This window comes from Engraulis encrasicolus, chromosome 10, assembly GCF_034702125.1.
Source record: "Engraulis encrasicolus isolate BLACKSEA-1 chromosome 10, IST_EnEncr_1.0, whole genome shotgun sequence".
In the NCBI taxonomy this organism is placed as follows: domain Eukaryota; kingdom Metazoa; phylum Chordata; class Actinopteri; order Clupeiformes; family Engraulidae; genus Engraulis; species Engraulis encrasicolus.
Window position 1 is genome coordinate 51,687,225 of NC_085866.1, and position 17,195 is coordinate 51,704,419.

The window sequence follows — 17,195 nt, forward strand, 5'->3', positions numbered from 1 at the left end:
GTGTGTGTGTGTTAGACTTCAGGTCTCAACATTTTTGCTTTGTTTTTTCGTCTGTTTGTTTGTTTTATTCGTTTTTCTTTTGTTGGTGGGTTTCTGGTGTGAACCCCAGACATCACCACAAGTAGACATCACCCCTGACAAATCCTTGTGCTATGTGGCCTGCTTACTCCTTCCACTCTGAAAAAAAAGGTTCCGAATTATCATTCAGCCCCTGCTCGCTTCAAACACAACAGCATCAAAAAGCATACAGCGGCGAAGAGTGTGAATTATCAGATTATACAGTGATTATAAGCCCAAAATTGCTTGACGTGTTATGAGTAATCTGTCTCCATTAAGGGGAGGATAGAGGAGACAAGGACAAAGCATTGGGGGGCTCCCCTCCCCTCCCCATTCTATAGAGCCTGAAATGGAGATTGAATGCTTTGGGGAGTGGGGGAGTAGGCATTTGTCTTCTTTTGTTAGCTTAGATGGTCATTTTATTCCTTTTTGGATACTCCTTACTGAAAATGTGCATTTGACTGTCTTCCAATATAATTAAACATGCGGGCCGACACATACACCTGTACATGAATATAAATATGCAACACAGCCATGCGCGCTCGTGCACACACACACACACACACGCACGCGCGCGCACACGCACGCACGCGCACGCACGCACAAGCACGCGCGCGCGCACGCACGCACAAGCACGCGCACGCACGCACGCACACGCACACGCACACACACACACACACACACTCACTCAGGGGGCGATATCTGGAAAGTCTCCTCCACGCATAAACCACTATTTATTTCCCATTAAAGTGTGGGTGAAGTATGATAACAGCTATGAGGCAAAACAAACATGAATATCTACAGCTGTGGTTACAGGGCCCTATGCTTTTCAACAAATATGGTGGGTGAGCTTCTACCATGCACTATAACTAGGCCCTATGTTTTTAAAAATCCATTTGAGACAAACTTTGGACAATTGATTACTTATATGTTTTAATGTTAGATGATTTTGGGCCGGTCTACTCTAAAACAAACAAATAATAAAAAAAACAAAGCAAGGTGTAAATTAGGAAGCTATTTTTTCCTCTCTGGTTACTTCATTTCAATGCAGAGCAAGGAATAGCTCATCAAATCTATTTGTCTCCTGCCCCATGGGCTGTTTCACTCTATCTGAATCATATCAGCTACTCTGTCACCATTCACCTCCACGTGCCATTTGATTCTCTGCTGAAATACTGTCTGTAACCCACAACTTGTGCACAACAAGCACATGCATAATTTGTCGAGCTGTCCACATTAATGGTATTGAGCTGGAGTGGAGAATGATCTACACTCACTAAATAATTTTCATTTAAAAACATCGATTCCATGTTTATGCACCATGTGTGATGCTGCACAAATATGCTTTGGCATAAGGCCATCATTAGTGTGTGGTAAAATTGATCATACAGAAAAGACTGTGAGTCCTCAGAGAAGCAACAGGACAAATTTCAAATTTGAATGCAGGACATATATGAACCTCCTAAGAGCTTATAAACACATTCATAAAGATATATAATGCATACATACAGCCTAACAATGACCTCCCAAGTCATATTGAACTCATCACTGCCCCCATGAAGCATCTTAATAAATTGTTGCAACTTGAAGTTGCACTGTGCATTACTTATGGAGCTATTTTGGCCTCGTAACCCCTTAGCGCAGAGCCTATTTTATAACTGCCCATCAATATCATAATGACCATGTCTTAATCTGTTACTTAAGGCGTAATGTCAAAGGAATGTTGTTATGGTGTCGTTGAGTGTTTTCAGCACAGAGTGAATAGGCCCGGCTACAGTAAGAGGCTACTGATGACATCAATGAGGTGAAGAAGGTCAATGAAGGTCCACAATGCACACTGCCACTTACATCAAGACTTTGCCAAACCATATTTTGACTTGGAGTTGATCATTCTTAATAATACAAATACTGGGAATCTTAAGTGTCTTTGCTGTCCAAATATCGCACTAAACCACAACTTACCACCAACTGAAAGCATGGCATTAAGCATGGTAGAAAACACAACTTCTAATTATGGACTAATTATGATGAGGGGAAATCAAGAGAGTTGTGTTGTCATCTTGGCACAGATGGCGAATGGTCTGGTTACAGTAGTTAATGGTTCTTAACTGTCCTTCGTGTGAAAGAAGAAACTTAATAATATGGTAGGGTAATGCGCTGTCATCTTCACAGGCAAACAAAATGCAGCAGCCTAATTTATGTGTTAAGCCAACTAATAACAACTATGTGAGTAATATTTAGAAATATAATATTTAGAAAACACAACAGTGATGGTTTCTGGATATGACTGTTGTACAACAATATTGAGATGTACAGACTGACAAGCTTCCAATATGCAAGAAACATCTGTTAGTGTTAACCTTTTGACATTGTGAATTTTGGATTCTAGGAATGTGTTTTTACACAAGGTATTCAAGCCCACTCAATTTTATTTTCTCAAAACAATCACAAAGCAATATACAAGAACTGGTAAAAATAGTCGCGTTCTTGTGTTTATGGTATAATCTTAGATTAAATTTTATGTATAGGTTGAAATCAATTGTTTCAGGTGATTTCAGGTGGTCCGATTTTTAACATTTTGCAAAACTGAGAAGAATAGCTGGTTCTAGGTGCTTGAGGCATAAAAGCTGCACATTCATGTGCCAATATTGTCTGTGCTTTTTCATCAGCGCTTCAACATCCGCTTCTTTCAGCGGTGACAGTCTGCTCAAGTGGGAAAAGGGAGGTGGAAGGTTGCCGGTTGGTTTGATTCACGCTCGTCCCTCCCCTCGGGTCCCAAGAATCCTTGAGCGCAGCACTTTGCTGGATCAGGTGTGCTGCTTGACACCTCGCAACAACAGCCTCCCACCACCACCATCAATGTAATGAAAAGGTGAGGGAGTGCGAGTACATGTAACGCATTGAAATGCATAGCTTTGGGAGCTTGGCACGGTGCGAGAAAGCACTACAAATGCAGCCCATTTAAAGAATGCACATTGTCAATAGCACACAAGAGTCATTCTGCATGCAGGACGTAGAGTAATAATCAAATGCTCACCAGCATGTTTCTGCATATGAGCCCGGTGGTAACTCATAATGAGAAGTCTGCTGTGTGAATGCAAGAGTCTGTATATGACTTTTACGGCTTAAGAGAGGTTTGGCGTTCAGCATCATTTAGTGGGTATGCACAGAAAGCCTTGATGGCCGATGATGCCCTTTGATCAGTGGTTCCCAACATTTTTTTTTATCCCGGGGCCCCATTTTGATGTCCCAAATTTCTCATTCTTTTCAGAACAATGAAAAAATAGCTGAATTAGACTGCCTGTGCAGTCGCCTTCGACTGCTTAAGGTATATCCCCGAAACGCGACGCTTCCAGTCCCCCATCATTCCTACCACTCCCGTCCACCATTTCGTAAACGTATATGATACATACAGACGTGACATGACGTGCATAGGCTTAAAACCACACGACTATTGTGAAAATGAAGCAAAAAATGGGGCAAATGCTAATACTGTTTTAATGGTTCAGTGGATATACCACATTAGGTACAGTGTAATAACCAGTGTAACAATATTTAATACAATGTAATTTTTTTACTTACATCATGTGTTTGTGCGTAAATGGTATTACATGGTATTGCATATTGTTACACTGGTATTACACTATATTACATGGTATTGCATACTGTTACACTCGTTATTACACTGTACCTGATATTGCATATTGTTACACTGATATTACACTAGTATTACATGGTACTAAATATTGTTACATTGGTTATTACACTGTACCTAATATGGTAGATTCACTGAAATGGTGAACCATTAAAATAAGGTGTTACCGGGCAAATCAATCCACCCAGTCAGAAGTTATGGGCCAAATGAAAATTCCGCCATTTTGAAAGTGTTGTCTTCCAAACTCGAATCAGTTCATGAACCTACCCTAGAGCATTCACACACAAAATCTGGGACAAATCCATCCACCCGGTCAGTAGTTATGGGCCAAACAATAATTCGGCCATCTTGAATTCAGCCATCTTGAAAGTGTTGTCTTCCAAACTCGAATCAGTTCATGAACCTACCCTAGGGCATTCACACACCAAATCTGGGACAAATCCATCCACCCGGTCAGAAGTTATGGACCAAACAAAAATTCGGCCATCTTGAATTCAGCCATCTTGAAAGTGTTGACCTCCCAACTCGAAGCAGTTCATGAACCTACCCTAGAGCATTCACACACCAAATCTGGGACAAATCCATCCACCCGGTCAGAAGTTATGGACCAAACAAAAAGTTGGCCATCTTGAATTCAGCCATCTTGAAAGTGTTGACCTCCAAACTCGAATCAGTTCATGAACCTGCCCTAGAGCATTCACCCAAAAAATCTGGGACAAATCCAAACATCCGTTCAAAAGTTATCGCGTTAACACGAAAGACCTTACGCGGCGGCGGCGGACGCGGCGGCGGCGCACGCAAAACCATTACATCCCCGACGCTAAGCGTTTCGGGGATATAAGCACGCAAAACCATTACATCCCCGACGCTCCGCGTTTCGGGGATATAACTACATAAATAGTAGGCTATTAAACCTATAGATATTTATGCACGCCTAAGATTGGCAATGGTGTTTCAAAGACAATATTGAATAGTTATGGTATGTTACTTAGTAATATTGATCATTTTTCCTTTTTCACACACTTTCAGACATTTCAGGTGATCCCACATGGGGTCCCACCCCCAGTGTTGAAAAACACTGACTAAGATGTCGTACAAACTTTTGAAAGCAAATCAAAAGCAGCCAGAAATGTATGATTAAACTGGTCAAGTTATTGGATGAGGAAGCCTGAGGGGTAATTCAAACACATGTGCACAAGCATACTCTAGAGTAGATTGTAAATTAAGCTGCATGATCTGCATTCATTTATGTTGGGATGTCACTTTTTGCTCTGATTAAAGGAGTCTGATAGAGGAGATAAGTCAGTCTTAAACAGGCAAGGCCTATTCAAGTGAAATAAGGTTACAATAATAGGTCTAATACAGTAGTTACAAATTGTGTTTTTTTTCCACACACCTCAGCTAGCAGGTGCATTGGAGAGGACCCGTAGGTAGTTTTTTCCCTTAGTATAATACTAGTAAAGTAAGGCTTCCATGTGACTTTCTTCTAAAGTTGACTTTAGTGTGGTAATGCCTAAGCAGGTGATCAAGTGCACTGAACCCTGCTGAGTTAATTGAAGGTAAGTGGGTACAGCGCCTATGTAAAACAAGGGGCTTTTGTCCTTATTTTGTTGCAAGAGGAAAAGGCCACAGGTTCATTATTTACCTCTTGCTCTGTGTGAACAAACAAACGACTACTTCTGCTTTTTGCATCCTACGCTGCTCAGAATAATATGCCGATGTGCGTTTTAGTCTGTCATTATATGCACTTATGGTGGTCATCTCAATCATTTTAATAATATTTTAGCTTTACGTGATTAAAGTCAAGGGTTAGAGCGATAACACAACACTGAACTTCAGTTGTGTCAATGAAGTATAGATTTTGTATGGCTGTTTTGTCTGATGCACAAAGGCTCTGAACGGCATTGTTTTTCCTGACTTCGGTTTTCACTGAATAGTGGTAAGTCATAGTGAAACGTATTGTACAGGCTATAGCTGACTGTACTCCTCACTCAGGTGAAGCATTGGGAGAGAGCAGCAAAGCAGGAAAATAGGATGATAGTAGCAGATTTTTTTTAACTGATTTTGCAGAGCAGGGCTGACTGGACAAGGCAGTCTCTGAAAGATGACAAAGAACACTGCAGCTATATGCTATGCACATTAAAAAAGATACCAGAGTTTTGCACTTTACCCTTTACAGAAGGGCATACTTAAGTATACATTATTAGGTTGCCACAAACTATTGTATTGTCCAATGAATACCTGCACAACATTTGTTCATACGTCTCTTTGCCCTAACTTAGACTCTATTCAATAAGATGCAAACAAAACAAAAAGAACAAGTTAAAACTGGTAAAATTGGTAAAGTAATATTGCCATTTGTGCATTGTACAGAATACCAGTATAGGTCTAATAGTGAAATACTTTAATATGCATACTTCAGGCTATGGTAAGCTTGAGTGAGATCAGATGATTACAATATTTCCCACAGAACACTGCAGCTCTCCAACTGAACAGCCCAGGTCATAAATGGTTCATGTTTGACACGGTTTAGAGATGCACGTCCAGGACTGCGCTGAGATAAAAAAAAACAGCCCAGGCATTTTTGGCAAGGAACAGTCCCTCACACAGCCCCCTGTTCGTCTAGGATATTATGATGATCTCAGTCCACTTTCTATACTTAAGATAGACCAATGGGCTGCCCCATCTACGGTAGGTTGAAGGCCAAACTCTAAGCAAAAAACAAACAAACCAACAAACCAAAAAAATCAAGCGCATCGGCCCCTGAGGATTGTCGGCCCACCGGGAAAATGCCTTGTATGCCACATTACTGGTCCAGCCCTGTGCACGTCCCATACATAAACCGTCCTATGAAAACGGATGCTTTAGAGTGTTTCTGTACGTCTGTACCCTGACGTACAGACCCAGTGGCGCTGGCACTCCCAGGTCCATCGGGTCCTGAAGCAGCCTTCTCCCCACGCAGCACCGGCCCTTCATGAGCCCACACACACACACACACACACACGCACACACTTGACGTCTGACATGGTGTCACTGCAGCTCTACATGCCTGGGTCCTCAGTGTCTGCTCTTTGGAGGCTGTGTGCTTTGGCTTCAGACGCATAATCTTCTCAAATCCCCCGACTGTCCCCTACATGTCATGCCATCATAATCTGTTATAACCGCGCCGTCTCATTGAAGCCAGTGGGCTTCTGGGGTTTTATTTTTATTCCATTTTATTTTAAACCTTATGGAGTGCAATGAAAGGAGCATCTACATTTACTGGTTCATTTTTTTTCATTATTCCAACAGCATAGCTGAGGGCAATTTTAAAAGATTGAAGATTCAAGATACTATATTTGCTCAGAGTGCCACTGCTGGAAAAGTTATCAGACGAGCACACTTCAGACTTGCCAAGATGTAACTCTTGAAACCTGCGTCTGCTTAATTTTGCAGCAAAACATCGCCAACCCACCTCCAACACTAGTTAGTTCCATTGTTTCCTACAAATTTCATAGTCAGTCAGTCATGTGAATTATAACAATAGCCTAATGACATGACTACATGTATAGAAAAAAACAGTCAACAGAACAACGGAATTACAACACCTAGGAAACATAAACTGAAAAGTTTCCAAAACGTATTTGGATGTCAACTGAATATGTAATTGTCTCCATTCATTTAAGTTTTGTTGCACTTCTACAATCTGGTTATTTTGTGTGTAAGGTCATGCAGTATTTCTTGAGCGTTCACAGCAAAGCTGGAGACACAGTGACATCTGGTGGAATGATGTGGTGGTGCAGGTCTGTGTTTGTCACATTCATGGCTCTAGAGCAATGTTTCCTAACCTTGTTCGTCCTGCGTACCCCTTAAGCAACTTTGTCATATGATGAGTACCCCCTCACTCATGCACTATATCTGTTCCTATATCCCAATGTGACTACACTCCATTTATTTCCTATTATTACATTTCTCTAAGTACCCCCTGAGGTGTGCTCACGTACCCCTAGTGGTACGCGTACCCCTGGTTGGGAAACACTGCTCTAGAGTAGGGGTTCCCAGCCTTTCTCAGCCCACCTCTGACCCAATACACAATACAACTCAAATTAATAGTCAACAGGCAACACACACACAAATATTATTTAGTTTTTTAGAAAATGATTTCACGGCCCACTTGGAATACCTTCATGACTCACTATTAAGTCCCGGCCCACGGGTTGTGAACCACTGCTTCAGCATTGAGCTTGCACCTTTCTAATAGTGAATTAGGTAAAAACAGGACTCTACAGCTATAATTAGCGGATTCAATGATTTTTCTACTGCAACTACAACTTATCCACAGATCAAATATGATTCTGTGTGAGAAGTTGAACTGCCCTGAATCTATGCAAATAATGATTCAGAGGGACTTCTGAAAACAGTGTGCAGCGTTTCAGCGGGTCTATGCTGGAATTAAATGTGTTTACAGAGTATTATTAAGCAATGAGGCATGAGAGTGATCAAAAGAGGAAGGGATGGGGAGAGGGAGAGAGAGAGAGAGAGAGAGAGAGAGAGAGAGAGAGAGAGAGAGAGAGAGAGAGAGAGAGAGAGAGAGAGAGAGAGAGAGAGAGAGAAGGAAGAGAGGGGGGAAAGCCAAAGAGAAAAGATGATGATGAGGAGAATGAGAGAGAGGGGCAAAGCCAATGGAGGGTGAAAACGGGAGGGGAGGTGGGAGACAGAAAGGGAGAGGAGGAGGTGCAGGAGAGGGAGAAGAATGAGAGAGAGAGGGAGAAGAATGAGAGCGAGACAGAGCGAGACAGAGCGAGCGAGAGAGAGCGAGAGAGAGAGAGAGAGAGAGAGAGAGAGAGAGAGAGAGAGAGAGAGAGAGAGATAGAACAAGAATGAGAAAGGGAGAAAGCTGCCTCTGACACAGGGGAAATAAGAGTGTGTCATTTCCTCCTAGTCTCATGTGTTTGCTGGGCTTTAACAAGCTGAACAGCGGCGGCGGCAGCAGCAGGCTCCTCTCCTCTCCTCTCCTCAGGCACGGGCAGGGCTTCGCTTAATCTCTGCCGCACGCCAAAGTGATTCCACAAGGAAGCCCAAGAGAGGCAGGGGGAACTTGTTAATTGAGATCCGGGGGATTCGCCAGAGGGGTCTGCACGCCTGCACTCAGAGCTCCAAACTCCATTTATCGGATATTTTATGAACTTGGGCTGGACTACTACTGCAACTGCTTTGTCATATAGTCTAATAATGACGCTTGGTGAGACGTCGTCTCTTTTTAGGAAGCTCTTTAAACTGGCAAATGCAACTGACAAGAAGTTAGTGATTTGTGAAACAGCAGGTTACATTTTACCATCATTTGGGCCACAATGCCTATACTGACACTGTGGTACCTTGCTGGTTTAGCCTTCTACTCCACACGGCCATACATAATTGAACAGCCAATTTCATCCACAAAAGGAACGAAATGTGCGGTTTGTTCCTTAAGATAAAGCTACATTAAAATACATTCTTCCTGCTGTTGTTGTAAAAGTATGCTTCAAAAGTATTTTTCCACAGAACGAACATTTCCGCACTTTTATTTCCTAACAAATAGTGCGTACATATTTAGAGATTCATTAGCTATACTGTGCAGTTTAATGAGGGCCAACGGGATCCGGATTATCTGGATGCTCTTTGAGGTAGTGGACAAGAGGTGAAGCATTACACCCCCTAACCTAAACATTTCCTTTAACGCAAAATGGCAGCCAAAATGGCAAGGCATTTCTTATTCGGCACATTGGATAAGGAGAGCGGTGCCTTAGGCGTTAAATTAGCCACAGTATATTGCTTAATTCGAACAGACGTGCATTTGTAAATTAATTACAAGAACTGCTCCACTCTGTGTGCAGAAGAGCACCAAGTTGTCAAGTGCTATTAGGAGTTGTCAATTATCCACCAGGGTCCTCAGGAGAGATCTTTTCCTTTCCTTAGTCATAACAATATCTCATTCCCATGCAGACGGCATACACTCCATCCGGCTCCAGTTAATGAGCATTAGGGCTAGCCCATACACTCAGGCACATGCTCGAACCAAAACAACACGTGGCATTACCTATATTTCCTAGTCTATTCAGTGCAGCATTTGTTTTTTTTTATTAGGGTCATAAAAAGGGATCCCAAAGGCTATATTTCCTTCGCACTCTAAAGAAGGCCCAGCTACCACGAGATCTGCTCACTAACTTCTACAGGTGTACAATTGAATCAGCAATTACATACAGCATTACATCTTGGTACACCAGCTGCACACACGACAACAAGAAGATTTTTCAGCGCATCATTAAAACAGCAGAGAGAATCATTGGATGCCAACTACCCACACTTGAGGAGATCCACCATACACGCTGCACAAACAGAGCATTAAACATCCTTAAAGATCACACACACCCTGGTCACAGGCTCTTCACCATGCTACCATCTGGCAGGCGCTTTAGGACTCTGCGTGCCCGCACTACGAGAATGAAGTACAGCTTTTATCCCACTGTCATTAGACTCCTGAACTCAATACGTCACCTGCCCCCCCTCAATACTTCAGGACTATCGATACTGTGAGATGCACATGGATTTTTATATATTATTTATTTACTGTTAATATATATTTTATTTTGTGGGCATTTGTGGGTTGCTACTAAACATAATCTCGCTATATTTGTATAGTGACAATAAAAGTCTACTCTACTCTACTTGACTATTTGGCTTCAAGATGTCTTCCTGTGCAGTGCTCTATTTTTTTCTTGATACGGCACATGGTTGCTGTTCCATGCCTATTCCACTTCTCTCGTAATCCAGCCAAACAAACAAACAATCTCAAAGGACTTAATGTTTATCCGACTGTCAAACTAAGCCTAATTCAGTTGACAAAAGATGAAGTTTTATGGTCCTTTACCGTTTGTGTGTGTTGACCGCTTAGAGCTGATTGGACCAACAACAACAATCATTGTGTTGCTCACTCTCAATTATTGCTCCTCTCGCAATGTGATTTCTGCCACTAGAAAACCCCATTAGCCCTGGCCCTTAGAGAGATCTCTATACCACTTATCGTAAGGAATGCCCAGTGTTAGGAGGATATTGAACTAATTTCTTACTTTCAAAATCAATGGCCTAATTTCTGCTGGTCTGTAGGTACATTATTTCCACCTTCTTCTGCTTGTTTATATATCGGTAATTATTCATTTATAAAGGTGCTTGATGTTTGTCACAGTATTATACTGTCAGATTAGAAAGAAAACAAAGTTATCCAGATGATTCAATCAACAAGATTGTAATTGTGATTATGGGTGAAAAAGAGAAGTACATTCTGAGGACAAGGACAACTATTTTTTGACCACAGTTTCAAATGTTTAATGATGAGATCTCAGCCTAGGAGTGTCGACCCTTATTTAAGACTTCACTTTAACTTCTCACATACTGACTGCTTTGCTTGACAGGTGCTCATGTGACACACCACACACATGGTGAGACAGGACTTACAGAAAAAAGAAATCGTGAAAATAAAAATGGGCCGTCTTGGCAAAGTGAAATTCATTCATCAGGTGTGCCATGCACCTTTTAAAGTCTGTAAGTAGGTAAAGCTTGGTCCACTTCAGTGAAGACTTCAGCTCTCATCAGCTTCCAGGTTGATGTTGTTTCCAAACTTGGCGTAGAGCTGAACCTTCAGGTCCCCCAAAAGCTCCTGTATGGACGATACTCTTCCTTCCAGAGCTTTGATCTCATCTTTCAGGGACTCCTGGACAGTAAATAATACAACATTTATAAGAACAATGTAACGCTAGGAAAAGTCAAGGAGTCATAGGCCTTCTTGTTGTAGTAATGACCCCATATACACCACGTTCCACATTATTATGCAACTGACATTTTTCGCTGTTTCCCCAAATAATCAATGCAAATGACAGTCGTCATAATTTTCAAGTCATCCGCCATTAGAGTACAATTAAAACGTTTTTGAATGAACCTTCCAATGATAACGGTATTTTTTAAGTAATAAAAAACTTAAAATGCTCTGTTCCACATTATTACGCAAAGTAGTTTTGTAGTGTTGTAATCCAAATTTCTTTCTTTGTTTCCCATTTACATCAACACAGTTGGATTTTTGTACCTTCTAAATTACATTTCAATGTTCAATACTTGATGATAACCTCTTTGTCTTAGTAACTGGAATGCTGCCTTTAACATTGAAGTCAATGGCAGGGCATTGCATGGGAGTTATGGAAGCCCAGATATCCTTGATGCTTTGCTCTCAACTGTTTTTGTTTGTTTGGTCTGGTGACCCACACTTCACTCTTCAATATACCCATAGATTTCCATGCCACGTTTAGGTGCTTTGGTGGTATCGACATTTTAACTCACCAGACATAAAACCCCATTGAAAATGAATGGGATGTTATGTCTGGTGAGTTAGAATGTCATCATCTCCAAAGCACCTAAACGTGGCATGGAAATCTACGGGTATATTGAAGAGTGAAGTGTGGGTCACCCGACCAAACAAACAAAAACAGCTGAGATCAAAGCAGCAAGGATATCTGGGCTTCCATAACTACCATGCAATTCCATCACTTCAATATTAAATGCAGCATTCCAGTTACAGCTTATAGCAAAGTTTTGAACATTGAAATGTATTGAAGGTACCAAATGCCAACTGTTTTGATGTAAATGGGGAAAAAAGAAAGAAATTTGGATTACAACACTACAAAATTGTTTTGCGTAATTATTTGGAACAGAGCATTTTGGGCATTTTAAGTTTTTTATTATTTTAAAAAATACCGATGTCATTGGAAGGTTCATTCAAAAACGTTTAAAATTGTACTCTAATGGCTGATGACTTGAAAAATATGACGACTGTCATTTCTATTGATTATTTGGGAAAACGGCAAAAAATGTCATGTGCGTAATAATGTGGAACGCGGTGTAATGGTGACTATGTAAATAATAAACAACACTCTTCAGGGGAGCCATCAAATTACATATTTTGTCAAAGTATTTCGGACAGAAACACTTCAAAATGTTGATAATGGATGAATAAAAAGGCTTAGACTGGATGTGAAAATAAAAGTGGTTGGGTGCACTGCAACCGGCAATGTAGCACAAGGCAAGCAAACTTTTCTCTCCAATACACCAAAGAGCTAAAAACTATTTTCAGCTGGAGGATGTTAATTTGGCACACACAATATGTGAACCCCAGTAAAGTTTCTTAGTGGTTAATGCAGTGTTTCCCATGGACTTTCCGTTAGTCAAGGTGGTGGTCCAGAGACATGTGGAAAAGCTATGTTGTGTAGTTTCATATGAAATATGATAGTGATAACCCCTAAAAGCATACATCTTTGTTGAAGCAACTTTACAATTTTAGAAATTACATTCTCATCACAAAATCATAATCTTTTCAGGGGAGGTAGTCCAGGTGGTAGGTGTTGGTTGTCAAGGTGGCATGGCAGCATTAAAACTAAAGTGTTATGTCACTGTAGATTCCATCAATCTGATCAAAATATGTACACAATTCTTTCAGCTTCACATTGCTATGTTAATTGGCTCTGTGTTCATAAATTCAGTCGAATGCGCGACTCAGCAGCTATTAAGTCTTGCTAGACATGTTTCCTCACATGTTTACATGTTCCACTGAAAACAACATGATGCACATTGTTTTCGAAAGCATGGACTACCACAACCACATGCTCATGTCAGCAGAACTAAACCATTGCCACACAAACAATGTGATCTTTTTTTTGAGTTAACGATGATCAAAGATCAAATGATCACGAATGATCAAATGATGACAAAATAACGTCAAGCCAGTCAAGCTCTACAATATGGTCAAAGGCTGACGATAATGATTGACCTTAAATTTAATCATGATCAGCACTGATCAATTAACCAGCCCTAACGGACAATTTGTCATAAAATAATGGCAAATTGCCTTGCTTAATGGTTGAAGCTAAGTATCCCACTCCTGACACACTACACAACAGCCTGTCGTATTTTGTTTTAAATTACAAACTGAAGAAAATAATAAATAGGAATGAAATTAAGGAATGTACCTTTGCCGTCTCCAACATCTCCTGCGTTTCCTCTTGAGAGTGGCTGATGAAAACGTCTCCTATTTGGTACGGGATTAACAAGGAGTCGTCCTCACACATCATCAGGTCATCACTAGCATCTTCCAGATTCTGTAATGATTTCTACATGGACAACATGGAAAAGTAATCATTAAAAATAGATACTGCACATATTTCGTTTTTTTGTCTTTATTCCAGATAGTACAATGAAGAGAGGCCACAAAAAGTGGGGGGAGAGAGATGGGGAAGTATGGAGGATGGGGAAATTACCTCGGGTTGATCCGAGGGAATCGATCCGAGGTCCGCGGTATAAATCATTTTTGTACAAGGCATGTCCTATCTAAGCCATGAAGCAACAGGCAAGCTTGGTGGTGGTGCCTTACCTTTTTAGCTTCTATTTCATCTTTGAGTTCAGTCATTCGATTTGTGTTTCTGGCAAATTTGTTTATCTTCTGTTGATCTTCAAACGTTACGTTGACATCTTCTACACCCTGGGAGGAAACAAAACAAAACACCAATATTGATATCCCTCACTTGATAGCAGTTAATTCAGATGACGTATAAAGGTCTGAAGCAATGCCTGCAATAAATGTCCAGTAAGCTATTTTGTTTTCAGAATTACTGTGAAATTTATTTATTTATTTAGACAACATTCCTAACCATCATACGTCTGATCATTGTATTGATCAGATGCCAACAACACTACTTGAGCAGTAGGTCTCCTGCTTGCTTGCTTTTGGTGAGAAGCATACAGAAATGAAGGAAGCAGTTCGATACAGGAAGCAATAAAGTCTACTCGCAGATAATAGATAACTTGCATGTAAAGCTTTATAATGTATTTTGTAATGACTGGAAGCATATTGCTTGATACATCAAATAAGTGATAGACAAATATGAATGGATCATTATCCTAACATGAACTTGAGTCCTCTCCACCTCTGAAATGTGAAACTGGAATCCTTCAGCCTGATCTCCAAAAATTCCGTGCTCCTGGACACGGATGTTAAGGACACGAAATCCGTGTCCAGGAGCACGGATTTTGCCAAAATTCCGTGCTCCTGGACACGGAATTGTTTTCCGTGCTCCTGGACACAGAATTGTTTTCTGTGATGGGCACACGGAAGTGCTTTCTATAGGCTATTACCACAGCACTGTGTAACTCTGTCATTAGAAAATACATACCAAATGCAAATCCTAAACAAAATAATGCTATAGCAATTTAAGTTGTGCCCTGACCAAAACATTCCCTAACCTTAACCTGTCATTAAAGACATATTTTTGAGAAATACCTTTTCCAGTTGGTTGCTAGGCTATCAAATGCATATAATGGATGAAAGAAAACTAGCTGTGGCCAGACCAAAACAATCCCTAACCCTAACCTGTCAGTAGGAAATGTTTTTTTTTGAGAAAAAATATTTGAAATTTAAAAAATCCTGAGAAAACACAAGACTGTGGAAACATAGAGCTGTGGGAGTAGCCTATAGAGAGAGCACTTCTCTGTGTCCATCACGGAAAACAATTCCGTGTCCCGGAGCACGGAAAACAATTCCGTGTCCAGGAGCACGGAATTTTGGCAAAATCCGTGCTCCTGGACACGGATTTTGTGCCCTTAACATCCGTGTCCAGGAGCACGGAATTTTTGGAGATCATGTTGAATCCTTACAGGCTACACAGCGTATGTCCATATAAAGTCATTCATCTATGCAATCTGTGTTTAATTATTCATGGTTGTGCAAACAACTCTATATTCCCAAGAAACTGTGGCTGGGTCGCAATTAAAATCCAAGTCTTCAATCAAGCTACTTTATTTTATGTGAAGAGTGTTACCCTGTCATCTCATACACACGGGGCGGCTGACAGGCAGCAATGGATGGGGTGCCCTGTTATCTGGTATTTCTATCCATTCTCGTCGTAAAACGGCACCTTCTTTGGAGCGAATTGGGCGTATGGATAGCACACCTAACCAAATTGCGGTGTTGGGAGAAATGTTGCTTTTGGCAGTATTGATTTGCTTTGAAAACAGTATCCTTCCTATGCCCATTCACATTCAACTGGGAGTGGTGTTCTAGCTAATGGCAATGTTGTCAGTGATTAATGGGCGATATCGGTGATCAAAAGATACACACCGCGACTCACATGTAAAACATTGACAAGAAATCAAATTCACACATGCATTAATGAGCGCATTCAACATATTCTGGCATTTATCAGTAGAGCTGCAATTTGCATTAGCTAGCTAACTTGGCTAATCTAACAACGTGAAAGCACTGCGAGGCGGCTGTCAAAGCAGCAGAGCGATTTTGAAGCCGTCATACGACTTATCGACACGAACACGGGACATTGATAGACTTAAACACTTCATAGCATGCACCAACGTTCAGTTACAGAGCACCGACGATCTAGAAATATTTCATTTATTACAAGCCAACTTACCACTCCTTTCTTCATGGTGGCTGCCATCTTGATTTCAGTTTGTAGGCTACTGCCATCTGCTGGTTACAACAAAATTAGCAGTGCAGTCTTGCCAAAGTAGTAATGGGATTAGTTTTGGATACAACCTTGAAATTGGTGTTTCAAGAGGAAATATGCATTTTTGAAATAGCCTGGAATGAGTTCATGTGATCCAGTATTACATTTAATCTGAATTAAATCATGACTTTGTTGAAACGTGTGCTTAAATTTGGTTAAAGTTTGATTTAAAAAAGGCCCTGGCCTCAACACATCTAGGCAATGGTTGCTTTTGTTATGTAAAGCAGAGCCATAGCCCTACTGATTTGATTTCAATAAATAATGATTACAAAGGCATTGTTTGCAGATTATACATTAGGTTACATTTATTGCTATCTTATTGCTATTTGTAGGCTTTTTGATCCAAGTCAGTGGCGATAAAAACAAATGATGTCTGTAGGCCTACACCATAGCTCTGAGGTCACAGGTCAGTGAAGTAAATTAAACCATTGAAATAATAAAAACATACATTTAATTATCAACTCTTTTCTTTTCACCACTTCTGCGTTTTGGCTTTCTCGGTCTGCCTTCTGTCCTTTAATGCAAACAGATTGGTAAACATGATGGAATGAAACTATAGTGATCCAATCTACTCAGCCACGGCTGACTTATGTATTTAGCATCATACCTCTCAAACAAAAAAAAACAAAACCATGAAAAATTAAAAAGAGAGTCTTAAAGATTTAAGTGATGGCATACACATAACCATAAACTTTACCATACATTTTAATGCAGTTCAAAGGTGGAAGTGTCTCACAATGTAAATTGTGTAGGCCTAATCATTCATTCCCCAGGTATTATGTGTAGGCCTAATGTCTCAAAGAAGGTCCCGCGTGTGTCCCTCATTCTGAGTGCCACTGTGGGTCTGACCGTTTTTCATTCTGTCTGAATGTGTTTTCTTCTTTAAACTATCCTAAAGAGCCTGACTG

General features: G+C 40.7%; 2 protein-coding genes across 2 annotated transcripts in view; both read right to left on the bottom strand.

Moving 5' to 3' along the window:
• LOC134457318 (putative N-acetyltransferase 8B) overlaps positions 1 to 17,195 on the bottom strand; it is a 56,006-nt gene that overhangs the window by 15,260 nt on the left and 23,551 nt on the right. The gene's annotated exons all lie outside the window — the stretch shown is intronic.
• pfdn4 (prefoldin subunit 4) lies at positions 10,958 to 16,247 on the bottom strand. Its single transcript, XM_063209282.1, has 4 exons — positions 16,192 to 16,247; positions 14,142 to 14,249; positions 13,741 to 13,881; positions 10,958 to 11,438 (listed from the first exon to the last, which is right to left on the bottom strand). Exons 1-4 carry the CDS (start codon positions 16,216 to 16,218, stop codon positions 11,307 to 11,309), a joined length of 408 nt encoding a protein of 135 aa, XP_063065352.1. The 5' UTR covers positions 16,219 to 16,247; the 3' UTR covers positions 10,958 to 11,306.